The sequence below is a fragment of the Hylobates moloch genome, unplaced genomic scaffold (genome assembly GCF_009828535.3).
Source record: "Hylobates moloch isolate HMO894 unplaced genomic scaffold, HMol_V3 SCAFFOLD_7, whole genome shotgun sequence".
NCBI lineage: Eukaryota > Metazoa > Chordata > Mammalia > Primates > Hylobatidae > Hylobates > Hylobates moloch.
In genome coordinates this window covers 100302026-100318586 of record NW_026652282.1, presented here as the reverse complement: position 1 = coordinate 100318586, position 16561 = coordinate 100302026, and the positions used below count along the sequence as shown (strand labels likewise).

Sequence of the window (16561 nt, the reverse complement as noted above, 5' to 3'; positions counted from 1 at the left end):
GGACACATGAGGGTAATAAGAGAACCAATCATATTCCTAACAACAAGAAAGAGAAGAAAAACACTGGAGAAGTGGAATCAAAAGCTTTGTCAAGGCTATCATAATTTAAGCTGAAGCATGTGTATGAAATAGCCTCTGTCAACATCCGATGCCTAACTTATAGATAAACCCTGTTGGAAAGGGAACTACATGCTTCTGACCGATGGCTGCAGCTTTCAGAACCTCAAGATCCAAAGTTCTCTCTAGATTTAGAAGGTTTCTTATCACCATCAAGCAGTGAGAGGCCAGCTATAACTTAGCAGTGTATGCAATGGCTACTCCAGGCACAGAGGGTTTTTTGTTTTGTTTTGTTTTGAAGACTCACTTAGAACGGAGGGGCAGGATAAGGGAAATGATGGCTTTTAAATTTCGAGTGAGCCAACTAGAAGGGGGTCTTATCCTCTTGGTGTTTATTTCTTGGACCAAATTTCAAGACCTCCTTCAAAGCCCCGTTGAGTTCAAGGACAAACAAGATGAAAGGGAGAAAGCAGAGGAACAAAAGAACTTACACCTCAGGATTCTTAGTTTTCAGAGAAAACACAAACAGGATGAGTCTGTATGTTTAATTTCTTGTCCCCTGGATGTTGGGGGGAGTGTTAAGGAGGATACGCACAACAAAGACCTGGTCTCTGAGCAGGCTAAGTCAAGTCTACTCCACAGCGCACATCATGGGCTTAGAGCCACAATGGTGTTACCTGCAGGAGCCCATTGCTCTTCCTGGAAGCAGGATTTCTCTATCTTCTACCTTGGCTTTGCCAGCACCCACCTGCCATTCTATCGTGAGGGAGTGAGGGAAGTAGTGAAAGGAACCTGCTCATTTAGCCCCTCCCACCCTAGCCCACTCCACCTACACCAACTCCTGACAGCATGCGAGGCTTGCTTTGAGTGCTTCAGCATTCCACCTGCTGAGCTGTTTGTTGTCAGGTCTGCCAAAGCTTATGAAAAAATCTGGCACCTAAAATTTTTTTTAAGAGAAAGAAGGTCCACATTTCAGGTAATGGCTGTGTTACTCGTTTTTAGTCATCCAACAACAATCATTCAGAATACAAATGCACGTGATCAATATGAGAAGCATATGTGCTCATAAAGGGCGAGGAAATATCTGAGCAGTTTCTGCTGGCTGGATCCCACCATGTAGTGTATGAAAATACTTTTTTAGGGCCAGGCGCAGTGGCTCACGCCTGTAATCCCAGCACCTTGGAAGGCCAAGGCGGGTGGATCACCTGAGGTTAGGAGTTCAAGACCAGCCTGACCAACACGGTGAAACCTCATCTCTACTAAAAATACAAAAATTTGCCAGGCAGGAGACTGAATTGCCTGAACTGAGAGGCGGAGGATGCAGTGAGATGAAATCACACCACCGCACTCCAGCCTGGATGACAAAGTGAGACTCTGTCTCAAAAACAAAATCAATTTAACTTAATTTTAAAAAATGAAATAGACTTTTGTTATATTTTCTCTTGGGTCAATCTTCTTAATTTCTGCTTTTAATTTATTTTATTTTATTTTTCCATAAGTTATTGGGGTACAGGAGGTATTTGGTTACATGACTAAGTTCTTTAGTGGTGATTTCTGAGATTTTGGTGCACCATCACCTGAGCAGTATACACCGCACCATATTTGTAGTCTTTTATCCCTCACCCACTTCCCACTTTCCCCCCCAAGTCCCCAAAGTCCATTGTATCAGTCTTATGCCTTTGCATCCTTATAGCTTAGCTCCCATATATCAGTGAGAACATACAATGTTTAGTTTTCCATTCCTGAGTTACATCACTTAAAATAGTCTCCAATCTCATCCAGGTCACTGCAAATGCTGTTAATTTATCCCTTTTTATGGCTGCATAGTATTCCATTGTATATATACCAGAGTTTATCCACTCGTTGATGGGCATTTGGGTTGGTTCCACAATTTTGCAATTGTGAATTGTGTTGCCATAAACATGCATGTGCAAGTATCTTTCTTGAATAGTGGCTTCTTTTCCTCTGGGTAGATACCCAGTGGGATTGCTGGATCAAATGGCAGTTCTACTTTTAGTTCTTTAAGCAATCTCCACACTGTTTTCCATAGTGGTTGTACTAGTTTACATTCCCACCAGCAGTGTAGAAGTGTTCCCTGTTCACCACATCCATGCCAGCATCTACTGTTTTTTGAGTTTTTTATTATGGCCATTCTTGCAGGAGTAAGGTGGTATCTCAATGTGGTTTTGATTTGCATTTCCCTGATCATTAGTGATGCTGAGCTTTTTTTTATGTTTGTTGGCCATTTGTGTATCTTCTTTTGAGAATTGTCTATTCATGTCCTTAGCCCACATTTTGATGGGATTGTTTTTTTCTTACTGATTTGTTTAAGTTTGTTGTAGATTCTGGATATTAGTCCTTTGTCAGATGTATAGATTGTGAAGATTTTCTCCCACTCTGTGGGTTGTCTGTTTACTCTGCTGACTGTTCCTTTTGCCATGCAAAAGCTCTTTAGTTTAATTAGGTTCCAGCTATTTATCTTTGTTTTTATTGCATCTGCTTTTCGGTTCTTGGTCATGAAATCCTTGCCTAAGCCAATGTCTAAAAGGGTTTTTCCAATGCTATCTTCTAGAGTTTTTATAGTTTCAGGTCTCAGGCTTAAGTCCTTAATCCATCTTGAGTTGATTTTTGTACAAAGTAAGAGATGAGGATTCAGTTTCATTCTCCTACATGTGGCTAGCCAATTATCCCAGCACCATTTGTTGAAAAGGGTGTCCTTTCCCCACTTTGTGTTTTTGTTTGCTTTGTTGAAGATCAGTTGGCTGTAAGTATTTGGGTTTATTTCTGGGTTCTCTATTTTGTTCCATTGGTCTATGTGCCTATTTTTATACCAGTACCATGCTATTTTAGTGACTATGGCCTTATAGTATAGTTTGAAATCAGATAGTTTGATGCCTCCAGATTTGTTCTTTTTGCTTAGTCTTGCTTTGGCTATGCAGGCTCTTTTTTGGTTCCATATGAATTTTAGAATTGTTTTTTTCTATTTCTATGAAGAATGATGGGGAATACACTGAATTTGTAGATTGCTTTTGGCAGTATGGTCGTTTTCACAATATTGATTCTACCCATCCATGAGCATGGGATGTGCTTCCATTTGTTTGTGTCGTCTTACATTTCTTTCAGCAGTGTTTTGTAGTTTTCTTTTCTCTCTTTCTTTCTTTTTTTTTTTTTGAGATGGAGTCTAGCTCTGTCGCCCAGGCTGGAGTGCAGTGGTGTGATCTCCGCTCACTGCAAGCTCCGCCTCCTGGGTTCACACCATTCTCCTGCCTCAGCCTCCTGAGTAGCTGGGACTACAGGTGCCCACCACCACGCCCGGCTAATTTTTTGTATTTTTAGTAGAGACAGGGTTTCATCGTGGTAGCCAGGATGGTCTGGATCTCCTGACCTCGTGATCTGCCCGCCTCAGCTTCCCAAAGTGCTGGGATTACAGGCGTGAGCCACCATGCCTGGCCTGTGTTTTGTAGTTTTCTTGTAGAGGTCTTTCGACTCCTTGATTAGATATATTCCTAAATATTTTATGTTTTTGCAACTATTGTAAAAGGGGTTCTTGATTTGACTCTCTGCTTGGTCACTGTTGGTGTATGGAAGAGCTCCTGATTTGTGTACATTAATCTTGTATCCAGAAACTTTACTGAATTATTTTACCAGTTCTAGGAGCTTTCTAGAGGAGTCCTTAGGGTTTTCAAGGTAAATGATCATATCATCAGCAAACAATGACAGTTTGAGTTCCTCTTTACTGATTTGGATGCCCTTTATTTCTTTCTCTTGTCTGATTGCTCTGGCTAGGACATCCAGTACTGTGTTGAAAAGGAGTGGTAAGACTGGGCATCCTTCTCTTGTTCCAGTTCTCAGAGGGAATGCTTTCAACTTTTCCCCATTCAGTATTATGACAAACCCACAACCAACATAATACTGAACAGAAATCAAAACAAAAATCACATGATCATCTCAATAGATGCAGAAAAATCATTAAACAAAATCCAGCATCCCTTTATGATTAAAACTCTCAGCAAAATCAGCATACAAGGGACATACCTTAATGTGGTTTTCTTTTCTGGTTGTCCTTTCCTGGTTTTGGTATTAGGGTGGTGCTGGCTTCATAGAATGAATTAGGGAGGGTTCCTTCTTTATCTTGTGGAATAGTGTCAAAATGATTGGCACCAATTCTTCTTTGAATGTCTGGTAGAATTCTGCTGTTAATCTGTCTGGTCCTGGACTTTTATTTTTGTTGTTAGTAATTTTTAAGTTATCATTTCAATCTTGCTGCTTGTTATTGGTCTGTTCAGGGTATCTCATCCTTCCTGACTTAAGCTAGGAGGATTGTATTTTTCTAGGAATATATCCATCTCTTCTAGGTTTTCTAGTTTAAGTGCATAAAGGTGTTCATAGTAGCCTTGACTAATCTTTTGTATTTCAGTGATGTCAGTTGTAGTATCTCCTGTCTTATTTCTTAGTGAGGTTTTTTGAATTTTCTCTCTTCTTCCCTTGGTGAATCTTGCTAACGGTCTATCAATTTTACTTATCTTTTCAAAGAACATTTTTTGTTTCATTTATCTTTTGTATTGTTGTTGTTTCAATTTAATTTAGTTCTGCTCTGATCTTGGTTATTTCCTTTATTCTGCTGGGTTTGAGTTTGGTTTGTTCTTGTTTCTCTAGTTCCTTGAGGTGTGACCTTAGATTGTCTGTTTGTGCTCTTTCAGATTTTTTGACGTAGGTGCTCAGGGCTATCAACTATCCTCTTAGCACTGCCTTTGCTGTATCCCAGAGGTTTTCATAGGTTGTGTCATTATTGTCATTCCGTTTGAAGAATTTTTTAATTTCCATCTTGATCTTGTTTTTGACCCAACACTCATTCAGGAGCAGGTTGTTTAATTTCCATGTGTTTGCATGGTTTTGAAGGTTTCTTTTGCAGTTGATTTCCAGTTTTATTTCACTGTGGTCTCAGAGAGTACTTGATATAATTTCAATTTTCTTAAATTTAGTAAGGCTCATTTTATCGTCTATCATATGGTCTATCTTGGAGAAAGTTTCATGCACTGTTGAATAGAATGTGTATTCTGCAGTTGTTGGATAAAATGTTCTGTATATATCTGTTAAGTCCATTTGTTCCAAGGCATAATTTAAATCCATTGTTTCTTTGTTGACTTTCTGTCTTGATGACCTGTCTAGTGCTGTCAGTGGAGTATTGAAGTCCCTCACTATTATTGTGCTGCTGTCTATCTCATTTCTTAGGTCTACTAGTAATTGTTTTATAAATTTGGGACTTCCAGTGTTAGGTGCATATATGTTTAGGATTGTGATATTTTCCTGTTGGACAAGGCCTTTTACCATTATATACTGTCCCTCTTTGTCTCTTTTAAGTGCTGTTGCTTTAGAGTTTGTTTTGGGCCGGGTGCAGTGACTCATGCCTGTAATCCCAGCACTTTGGGAGGCCGAGGCGGGTGGATCACGATGTCAGGAGTTCAAGACCAGCCTGACCAACACGGTGAAACCCGGTCTCTACTAAAAATACAAAAATTAGCCGGGCATGGTGGCACGTGCCTGTAATCTCAGCTACTCAGGAGGCTGAGGCAGGAGAATCACTTGAACCCGGTGGCGAATGTTGCAGTGAGCTGAGATCACCATTGCACTCCAGCCTGGGCGACAGAGACTCTGTCTCAAAAAAAAAAAAATTTTGTTTTCTCTGATATAAAAATAGCTACCCCTGCTCATTTTGGGTGTCCATTTGCATGAAACGCCTTTTTTCACCCCTTTACTTCAAGTTTATGTGAGTTTTTAATGTGTTAGGTGAGTGTCCTGAAGGCAGCAGATGGTTGGTGAGTTCTTATCCATTCTGCAGTTCTGTATCTTTTAAGTGGGGCATTTAGGCCATTTACATTGTTAGTATTGAAATGTGGTGTGCCGTAGCATTCATCGTGCTCTTTGTTGCGTGTGTACTTTGGTTTTTGTTTTTGCTTTTTAACTTGTATTTTTGTTTTATAGGTCCTATGTGATTTATGCCTTAAAGAGGTTCTGTTTTGATGTGTTTCCAGGATTTGTTTCAAGATTTAGAGCTCCTTTTATCAGTTCTTGTAGTGGTAGCTTGCTAATGGCAAATTCTCTCAGCATTTGTTCGTCTGAAAATGACTATCTTTCCTTCATAAGTGATGCTTAGTTTCACTGGATACAAAATTCTTGGCTGGTAATTGTTTTGAGGAGGCTGAAGATAGGTCCCCAGTCCCTTCTAGCTTTTAGGGTTTCTGCTGAGAAATATGCTTTTAATCTGATAGGTTTTCCTTTATAGGTTAGCTGGTGCTCTGTCTCAGTTCTTAAGACTCTTTCCTTCATCTTAACTTTGGATAACCTGATGACAATGTGCCTAGGTGAGGATCTGCTTGTGATGAATTTCCCAGGTGTTCTTTGTGCTTCTTGTATTTGGCTATCTAGGTCTCTCACAAGGCCGGGGAAGTTTTCCTCGATTATTCCCCCAAATACATTTTCCAGACTTTTAGAATTTTCTTCTTCCACAGGTACACCGATTATTATTAGGTTTGGTGGTTTAACATAATCCCAGACTTCTTGGAGGCTTTGTTCATATTTTCTTATTCTTTTTTCTTTGTCTTTGTTGGATTGGGTTAATTTGAAGACCTTGTCTTCAAGTTCTGAATTTCTTTCTTCTACTTGTTCAATTCTATTGCTGAGACTTTCCAGGGTATTTTGCATTTTTAAAAGTGTCCAAAGTTTCCTGAATCTTTTATTGTTTTTTCTTCAAGCTACCTATTTCCATGAATATTTCTCCCTTCACTTCTTGTGCCAATTTTTGCATTTCCTTGCATTGGGCTTTGCCTTTCTCTGGTATCCCCCTGATTAGCTTAATAACTAACCTCTTCAATTCTTTTTCAGGTAAATCAAGGATTTCTTCTTGGTTTGGATCCATTGCTGGTGAACTAGTGTGGTTTTTGGGGGGTGTTGGAAGAACCTTGTTTTGTCATATTACCAGGGTTGGTTTTCTGGTTCCTTCTCATTTGGGTAGGCTCTGTCAAGAGGGAAGATCCGGGGCTAAAGGCTGTTGTTCAGATTATTTTGCCCCACGGGGTGTTGCCTTGATGTAGTACTCTTCCCCTTTTCCTAGAGGTGTGGCTTCCTGTGAGCTGAACTGCAGTGATTGTTGTCTCTCTTCTGGGTCTAGCCACCCATAGAGTCTATCCGGCTCCAGGCTGGTACTGGGGGTTGTCTGCAGAGTCCTGTGATGTGAACCATCTATGGGTCTCTCAGCCATAGACACCAATGCCTGTTCTGGTGGAGGTGGTGGAGTGTGCAATGGACTCCATAAGGGTCCTTAGCTTTGGTGGTTTAATGCTCTATTTTTGTGCTGGGTGGTCTCCTGCCAGGAGGTGGTGCTTTCCAGAAAACAACAGCTGTGGTAGTGTGGAGAGGGACCAGCGGTGGGCAGGGCCTTAGAACTCCCAAGATTATATGCCCTTTGTCTTCCACTACCAGGGTTGGTAGGGAAGGACCACTGGGTGGGGGCAGGGCTAGGTATGTCTGAGCTCAGACTCTCCTTGGGTGGGTCTTGCTGCAGCTGCTGTGGGGGATGGGGGTGAGATTCCCAGGTCACTGGAGTTGTGTACCTAGGAGGATTATGGCTGCCTTCGCTGAGTCATGCAGGTTACCAAGGAAGTTGGGGAAATACAGCAGTCACAGGCCTCACCCAGCTCCCATGCAAACTGAAGGGCCAGTCTCACTTCCACCGTGCCCTCCCCAACAGCTCCAAGTCTGTTTCCAGGCGGAGAGTGAGAGGGACTTGAGAACTTGACCAAGGCTATTTGCCTCCCAGAGTATTTGGGGTGTCTCCTGGGTCCTGCAGAAGCAACCCACTTCCTTCAGAGGGACTGTGGGCCCTCTCGGGATTGCTGGTTTGTTCTTTAGTCCATCTGGAGCTCCACAGCCCTCCCCGCAGGACCCGCCAGCACAACAAACAGCGGCCTGCCAACCATCTTAATTTTTGTGCAAATATCTCAGCCTCCTTTTAATGCTCTTTTGGAAAACAGACACATTTGTGAATCTGCTAAAGGATGTGGACCTTGTCCTGGAAAACCCACATACTTTAACATACAACTTCGAGACATTCATACATCTATTAGAATCCATATATAGAACATCCTCAGAGGTCCATAGACCCAACGTTTCCTTCTGGACCTCTGGTCTAGAAGGAAAAAAAAATAGTTAACATTTACTGAGTATCTATTATATGCCAGGCACTATTCCAGGTGTTAAATAGATTTTTATCAATTAATCATGAGAACCCCATGGAGTAGCTACACTGTTCTCTATTTTACTGACAAGAAAACAGTAGCAGAGAATGTCACTTGCTCCATCCAGGTCAACAGCCAGTAAATGACAGAGCCAGGGAGCCTCTCCTCTAAGCCACTAAGTCACAGCTGTGAAATCAAAGACATGTAAGCAATTTTAAAAAATTGCGTATGGTTACACACACCATAATCATAGCCTCTTTCTTTTGGGGTGGGGGAGCATGTGAATAATTTGCCTCTCCAGAGATCTGAGGAAGTAGAGATGATGTGGCACTGTTTGGTGGGGAGATACTTGGCTAAGTATCTCAAGCCCACCGCTAATATTCATGGCACAACACAAAACAAAAGCTAGTCAGGCCCACCACTTGGCTTCCCAAGAATAGATCTGTGGCAGTGACAGTAGTCCTTGAACTTTGAGCTCTTGACCATGTAACTGAGATTAGTGCTGGGGTCCAAAATTTAAATTATCTCTAGGGGCTAAGAATGTAATGCAATTGTGACACACAGGTTGGAACAAGGCAGTTGGGTGGCGGCGGGTATGGTCAACTGGAGAGTACATGTCCTGTCTCAAGACATTCACGTTTAAGAAAAACAAACCCCATGAGGGCCAAACAGAAGACATATTCAGACCAGGCGCAGTGGCCTGTAATTCCAGGACTTTGGGAGGTCCAGGCAGGCAGACCACTTGAGCTCAGGAGTTTGAGACCAGCCTGGGTAACATTGTGAAACCCTGTCTCTACTAAAAATACAAAACTTAGCCAAGCGTGGTGGCGCAGGCCTGTAATCTCAGCTACTTAAGAGGCTGGGGCACCTGAATCGCTTGAACTGGGGAGACAGAGGTTGCAGTGAGCTGAAATCGCACCACTGCACTCCAGCCTGGGCAACAGAGCAAGACTCTGTCTCCAAAAAAAAGACACCAAAAAAAAAAAAGACATATTCAGACATATTCAGCCCAGTGGGCCATCAGTTTGTGACCTGTGAATAGACCGTTCCCTTCCCACTCTCCAGGTTTTTCCAAGTCAGGAGCCAGGAATGCAGGGAATGCAGTCTGTGGGAAGGGGACACAAGCTGACCCATGTGACAATCAATGTTGTGATTTCCATTCCGTTAGAGCTATGCTTTTTACATGCTAACCAACCCAGCAGTAGGTCACTAGCAGAAAGGTCCAGACACCAGAGATGAAGAAACATCAGGAAGTAAATGATAGTACACAGGACGTACCTCATACATAGAGCGCATTCAAGGTCAGATGCGTCGAAAGATGCAAGTGGTAAACTGAGAGCAGGTTTGTCCCCCTGATCAGTGGGAGGATCTGCGATTTAGAAAGCAAGAAGTCAGCGCTGGAGCCACCCCGGTTTCATAGATGGTACTTCTGAGGCAAAATAATCCAATGCGTTTTTCTGTTTGCCACTCTCACCACCACCTCCCAGAGAGTTGACTTAGTGGACACCTGAGCCGTTGAGAATGGGACACTCAGAAGTAGGCTCTCAGAGGTTTCCAGCAGCCCCAACAGAAAGAGAAATGCAAGTCAAAGAATGTCCAGGAGCCCTGGGGACTTCATTCAAATACAACAGGCACCTCTCTCAACAGCAGAAGCTACAGCAACTCAATGGACTGAGCTAGGCCTTCAAAGCTAAAACTGAATCTTGGCACTGCCAACCTCTCATGGAAAGATAGCAAGCCACAGCTGCTGCTTCTCACATGCCTACCTATGGGAACACAACTGGGAATGAGCAGGGTGAGGCCTGACCTCACTTTCCTCATCCAGCATTCCTAGAATGGGGATGGGGGTAGTGAGAGGCTGACCTAGAAGGAAGTGGCATCCCCATGGGTATGGGATGTCATTAGTTGATACTGTGCTTGACCTGATGCCTTGGCTTTCCGTTATATTAATAATTAGTATTGAACACTTATTACAGTGTGCTAGGCACTGTGCATGATCTCACAGAAGCCTCATAGCAATCTCTGAGGTCACACAGCAAGTAAATGCCAGAGCTGGGCCACACACCCAGAGCCTAAGGAGCCCTCGGACAGAGGTAAGTAACTTGTATATATTGGTGAGCCCAGGGATCTCCTCCAAGCTACCTTCTCCCTGGGTAGAGCCAGTACCTTTCTTGGAGGCTTTATTAGGCATCCCTGTTTCTTCTTGGGATTCAATCTGGCAATGTTTCCTTTTCTTCTCCTGGCATTTTCCAGTCTTGCTGGAAGCAGCTTTTGGAGAGGTAGCATCCCGCTTCTCCTCCTCTTCTTCCTGGTCTTTCATGTGGTGCTGCTGACCATCCCCCTTCACTTTAGCTGGGTCCATCAGACTGCTGGGTCCCCTGACTGCTGCTTCCTCCTGACTAGAACAATGTGGGAGCTCCAGATTGTCCTGGATGAAGAAAAGGCCACATATCAGAATCTTCTTAGGACCAATATTGTCCTCTGATATTCCTACCCAGAGGGACAAAGGGAAACTATAGAGTCCTGATCCCCACCCCGATCGCATAGTGGACACAGAGCTCAACTGGGGGGTCATCATAAGGCATTATTTCCTACTTCTTTTCTGCACAGTATCTGCAACCAAGGCATGCCCAGCTTGGGTGGAGTTAGGGAACTTCCCTAGGCAAGGACAGGAAGGTATGTAGGAGGAGAGCCTCCTTGGGCAGGTGCAAAAAGAGGAAATGCCAGGGATAGCACCAGTTCCCCTTCCTATCAAATCCTTCCCCAGTAACCACTTTAGCAAAACCAAGGCAGGCAGTGAGGGCAGATCCTGTCATTCAATAGTTCCTCTCGCCCTCACTGCCATTCACGGCCGTCTGTGATCCCCAAACTCCAACTCCAAAAGGACTGTTGGTAGGGCTTTGGCATAGGTCTGTTCACAGGCCTGCCAAGTTACCTCATGCTCCAGGGCTGTATGTTACACTTGGCAAATGAACAAGGTGCAAACTATTCCTTTTACTAGATTTGGGGTGAAAAGCATTAAAAAAAAAAAAGACAAAATCACCTGGCAAAAAAATCAACAATGTCTCTAGCCTTTTAAAGAATATTTTCCCAGGAGATGGATATTTGAAGAAGGATTTAGAAATAAGTGCAATAACAACATGTTTATGCAGATTTACATGGAGAACCCCTCTCTAATCTAAACCCATAGTCCACAGGTCAAGATACTCATCGTGTTGTTTCCCTCTAACCCCCTACCAAAAAAAAACTGGCAGACAGGTGAAAAAGGGGAGCATATAGCTGGGAGAAAACAATGAGGTGAGGAGAAAAATAATGTGGGTTTCCTCTGTCTCTAACTTGGGAGTTGGGGTTTTCTCCAGCACTACAGCAATACTACAACCTTGACTTTCCATGAACCCAAGGCATTGGCCACTCAGGAGTATACTGCTTTGCAAAGCAAAGTTTGGGTGGAAATCCAATCCTTGTTCCCCAGCTGGTTCACGTTGGAAAGCCAAGGTTGCTATTTTTCTTCTATTCAGATGGAGCTGCAATTAGAAGTCACTCCAGGCATTTGGGTTCAGTATTAGCATTCTCAATCATGTAATAGTGATCTTAATTATTGAAATCACTGGGGGTTCTCTGATTTCAGGAGATCCTCTAAGTTCTGCCGTTTTTTAAGAAAAGTTGGGCTCACCTGCATTTCAGTCCTTTTATGAGGGCCCAGGGCTTACACACAGGAGAAGAACACCGGGCATGAATGGAGGGAAAACTGCCCCCCTAAAGGTGCCCAGGCATTCAGTGCCAAACTCTGCCTTGGAGTCTGCGCTTCTGATCCTCAACTTCTGACCACTTACCCTCTGCCGGGAAAGCCAGGGCCTGGAGCCCATCTCTCTCGTATTCTGTTTCCTGGTTTTCAAAGAAAGGTACAAATACCTGTCTTCCTCCCAGGTCCTTCAACTCAACTTTCTTTCCAACATCTCTTTCCTCTTCTGTTACAAATACGTATTGGAAGCTTACTTATGTATAAGGCATAGTGCAGGAATATGAAATTACATCCATTTGAGGATCAGACAGAGTTGTCTTTGCACAGGATAAGTGCTGGCACTCAAAGGCCAACAGCTTGAACAAACAAAAGCTTGAAAGGAGGGATTGTTAGGCCCTCTTCCCAGACTCCTCTCCAAAGCCTATAAACCCACCCAAATGGTATGGCCCAGGGGCAGTGAGCCAATTCCTTTCTAGTTCTGTAAAATCTCTCTCTTGGCTGGATCTAGCCAAGAACTGGAAAAAAATGTATCCTAGCACTTTGGAAGGCCAAGGTGGGAGGATCACTTGAGGCCAGGAGTTAGAGACCAGCCTAGGCAAAAATGGTGAAACCCCGTCTCTACAAAAAAAAAAAAAAACTTAGCCAGGCATGGTGGCACATGCCTGTAGTCCCAGCTACTCGGGAGGCTGAGGTGGGAGGATCTCTTGAGGCCAGGAGTCTGAGGCTGCAGTGAGCCATGATCATATCACTGCCCTCCAGCCTGGGTGACAGAAAGAGACCCTGTCTCATAATTTTTTTTCAATGTAATGAATAAACTCTGGGACCATGCCTGAAATTCACAGCTGCATCTTTAAGAGGTTCTTTGCAAAGAACAGAACCACTCGTGACTCAATTTCTTCTTTCTCAGGAACCAAAATAGGAGAGGGAGGGCTCACTCCCCATGTTTGCCCACAAAACAGCCAAACGAAGCATCACGAGCGAGCTGGGTGAGTTGAGTTTTACCTGTAACAACCTTGGCAGATTATGGCTGGTAACTTCAGTAGTCATTGACTCTACGTTTTCCTTTAATCTAGAGTGAGGTGCCAACAGCTTCAGGATATCGGGAGAATGTTCCTGAGAATCCCCCGGGACTGATGGTGAAAAGAAACTAAGGAGAAGCTGTGACATAAAACAGAAGACTTCACTACTTAGGTTTCTACAGGTGCCCAGGTGAAGGGGAGGAGGGTGAAGCGGGGAGGGAGCCAGCTTGCAGGGCAGAACTCCAGGGAGGAAGCCTTGGACCAGTGTGTTAGGGAACACATCACACTGGGGCAGGGGTCCTCGCTTCAGCAGGCATCAGAATCAACTGGGGAACTTATGAAAAATCTAGGTCTCTACTTTGTATTCCCATCTCCCCCAGGTCTGAAGTGTGGCCCAGGAATCTGGATTTTGAGAAGGCACTACAGATGCTTCTGTTGCCTAGCCAAGGTTAAGAGCCACCATGCTAGTGCTAACACTCCACAGAAATATCTGCAGTGGGATTTTAAAACTCATCTAGGAGGAAAGAGACAGAGAGGTAAAGTCAGGAGAGAAACCTCAGTTGGGGAATTTGAAGTTCATAATACCTCAGTGGGTAGAAGTCTACAAATGTCTTCTAGGATACTCGCTGTTTCTTTTCTCCACTACCCATTTTGCTTCCTCCTCTCCCCACCATCACCCCTGGATCTTTAATCCCTTCAAAGCTGGGAACCTGAGCAGTTAACTGTTAGGAAAAACGGAACTCCAGCTTCCTCCCTCTTCTCCCAACCTCGCCTCCCCTCTTCTGGCCTTTGCCTCCCAGAGGATGTTAGGTTAAGTTTAAGTACCAGGCGCAAGCAGGTTCCAGTCTCTTGCTGGTTTCCCTTGCAATTGGATAAGCTGGGAGGGTAGACGTGCGTTCTAATGTAGCTTGCACCATTCACTGTCCACATTCTTGCCCCAAGTTTCCCCTGTACCAGCAAGGATTGTGTGTGTGTGTGTGTGTGTGTGTGTGTGTGTGTGTGTGTGTTTCCATATACTGAAACATGTAACACAAGGAGAGCAGGTGACTTTGATTCTAAAACCTGCTCCAGTGCTTACCACCTAGCAGCTCCTGCAGTGTTTGGAGATCCACTAAGGGAAGCTCCAGTCCCGTGCTGAGGGTACATAGTTAGGGTATTAATCGTTCAATAAAATTTGACAGAACACCAAACTCCAGTTTGATTTATTCTCTGGCACCCAGCAATCTCTTCATGATGTTCCTTCAGATGCCAGCACTTGCCATGAAGCCAAACCCCACTCAGCCTTCAAAGCTCAGCTCAAGTGCTACCTTCCCTCACTATTCCAGTCCTGTCCTACGCAGTAGTAGAGAGTGCACCATAATATAGCATCTTGAACACCACCACATTATGTTATCCTAGAAATGTGTCACAGATGTAAGCCTTTCTCTCCAGCCAGATGGCCAGCTTCTAGAGGGCACATAACAGATACCCAATAAATACTCATCACACTGGATGGAATTGAATTAAGACACTTATCCACCCCAGGGCCCAGGGAGAGGCCTAGCATTCAGGCCCAAAGTCCTCAGATTGATCCTTATGTTTCCTTTCAGCTCTGAGAAACCCACTTTCCAGTTATGAGTTGGCACAGGAGTTAAATGGGGAGGTACTCACAGCACCCAGGGCCATAAATGCCAGGTTTCAGAGGTCCCTCCTCCACAGGAGCCAAGGTTGGTCCTCTGAAGCCCTAATGCGTGACTCAACAGGACCAAGCCAGTTCTGAGGAGGCAGTATCCTTGGAATTCTCCCAAAAAGAGCATAATACTCTTCAGTGGCAGCCACACAGCATCACAAGGTGCAAGGATGAAAGGGCAGAGGGTGGTGGGAAGGAAAAGGAGGCCAAGGGAGAAATCAAAGGAAACAAAGCAGAAATAACAACAGCAGTTCCCTTCTTCATTTTACTACTTGAGATCTCTCTCTAGGCCTTCTCAATGGCATTGGAAAACAAAAGTTTGGGTCAATTCTCAGTGAGAATGATCATTCCACATGAATGAAAGTCAATTCCATTTCAGCCTCAGCCTTAGAAAGGCCCAAATAGGTCAAGAAGGGGGAAAAAGAACCTGCAGTAAAAACAAACATTAAAAAGAAACACAGGCCTATGAGTTCAAAGGCAGCTTATAAATGTCAACTGAACCTGCATAATCTCTGTCAAATCTTTAGCCCTGAAACTGGAATGATCTAGTAAATAAACACAACTGAGGATTCTTGATGTTCTTAATCGCTGCCATGGCCTCATCACACTCAGTGGAAATTTACCTCTAAATTCTCACCCTCACTTCAGAACTCTGTAACACTCATCACGGGCATACGCTCACTTGAATCATCTGGCATTTATGTTAACAAATGCAAGATTGTAAGTTCCTTGAAGACTAAAACTGTGACTTATGCCTCTTTGGGTCTTCAGAGCTTCACACAATGCCTTGCCTCAAACCATTAGGCAGCTGTGGAAATGACAACAGTTTCTCTACAAAAGCGGACTAGAGAGACAGGTCAGCCCAACTGGTAACACCAAAAACATCTCAGGCCAGCTGGGAAATGGACAAACAGGAGTCAAGAAACCATTCCTCCTTGGGTCTGAGACCTGCCTCTGCTGGCCTTTGCACACTCTGTCCCCAAAGACAAGTTTCTTTTAACTGTCTTTGTTCATCCCGGAACTGGAAAGTTCCATTGCTACTATTGATCCAGCTTCACCAGTGAGTGCTGAGGCTGTGGCCATGTCCTCATGGGAAGCAGGATGGCAGAGCAGCTAAGAGGCCAGGCTCTGGAAGCAGACAGACTTGGGTTTGAATACTTTCCCACCAATCACCAGCTGCATGACCTTGGGAAAGTCAGCAAGCCCGAGCTTCATCCGTCTCACCTGTAACCTGAGGATAAATAACCAAACCTAGCCTCAGGAATGTAGTGGGATTTAAATAATACACTCCACATAAAATGCCTAGCACAGTGTCTAATGCAGATGAAATTCTCAACAAATGTTAGCTATTATTATTATCATTACATCATGGACTACACTTCAGATTTGGAGAAGGGTCCACAGCTTGAAGCAATTCTCCCCAAACCATGCTCCTCTCAAGCATACCTTTTTCACATACTCAAACCAATTCAAAGCAACTTCCCAGAAAGGAGATCTTTTGTGAGAGACAGAAAATCCAGGGCCAGTTCCCTTATTTCATTGATTTTGCTAACAATTCCTTTCTAGAGCCTTCAGAAACCAGTTCTGTCTCTTGCTCACTTTCTTTATCCACTGCTCTGCCAAACCACACTGGGACAGAAACCGTAAGGCTCGGCGGTGAATAGTGGATGGAGCACAAGGAGAGCAGAGACAACCGCCAACTGTCAGAATCCAACTTACAGGCCGATTACCCAGACACCAGCAGAGTAAACTGTAGAACAATAACCAACAAAGTGCATGAATTGAAGATGCCTGAGCCTTCACTAATGCTCTCAGTATTTCACACCATTTGTCTTTTCTA

At 43.9% G+C, this 16561-nt stretch overlaps 1 protein-coding gene across 3 annotated transcripts in view; it reads right to left on the bottom strand.

Annotated features, from left to right (window-relative positions):
- LONRF3 (LON peptidase N-terminal domain and ring finger 3) overlaps positions 1 to 16561 on the bottom strand; it is a 46189-nt gene that overhangs the window by 20650 nt on the left and 8978 nt on the right. For 2 of the 3 annotated variants that reach the window (XM_032757512.2, XM_032757510.2), the window contains 2 exons: positions 10458 to 10719; positions 9570 to 9660 (listed from right to left, as the gene is read on the bottom strand). In XM_032757512.2, coding sequence (XP_032613403.1) covers positions 9570 to 9660; positions 10458 to 10719 — 353 coding nt within the window. Of the gene's footprint in view, positions 1 to 9569; positions 9661 to 10457; positions 10720 to 13035; positions 13192 to 16561 lie in introns of all 3 variants that reach the window. The other variant, XM_058441699.1, reaches the window with a different exon arrangement.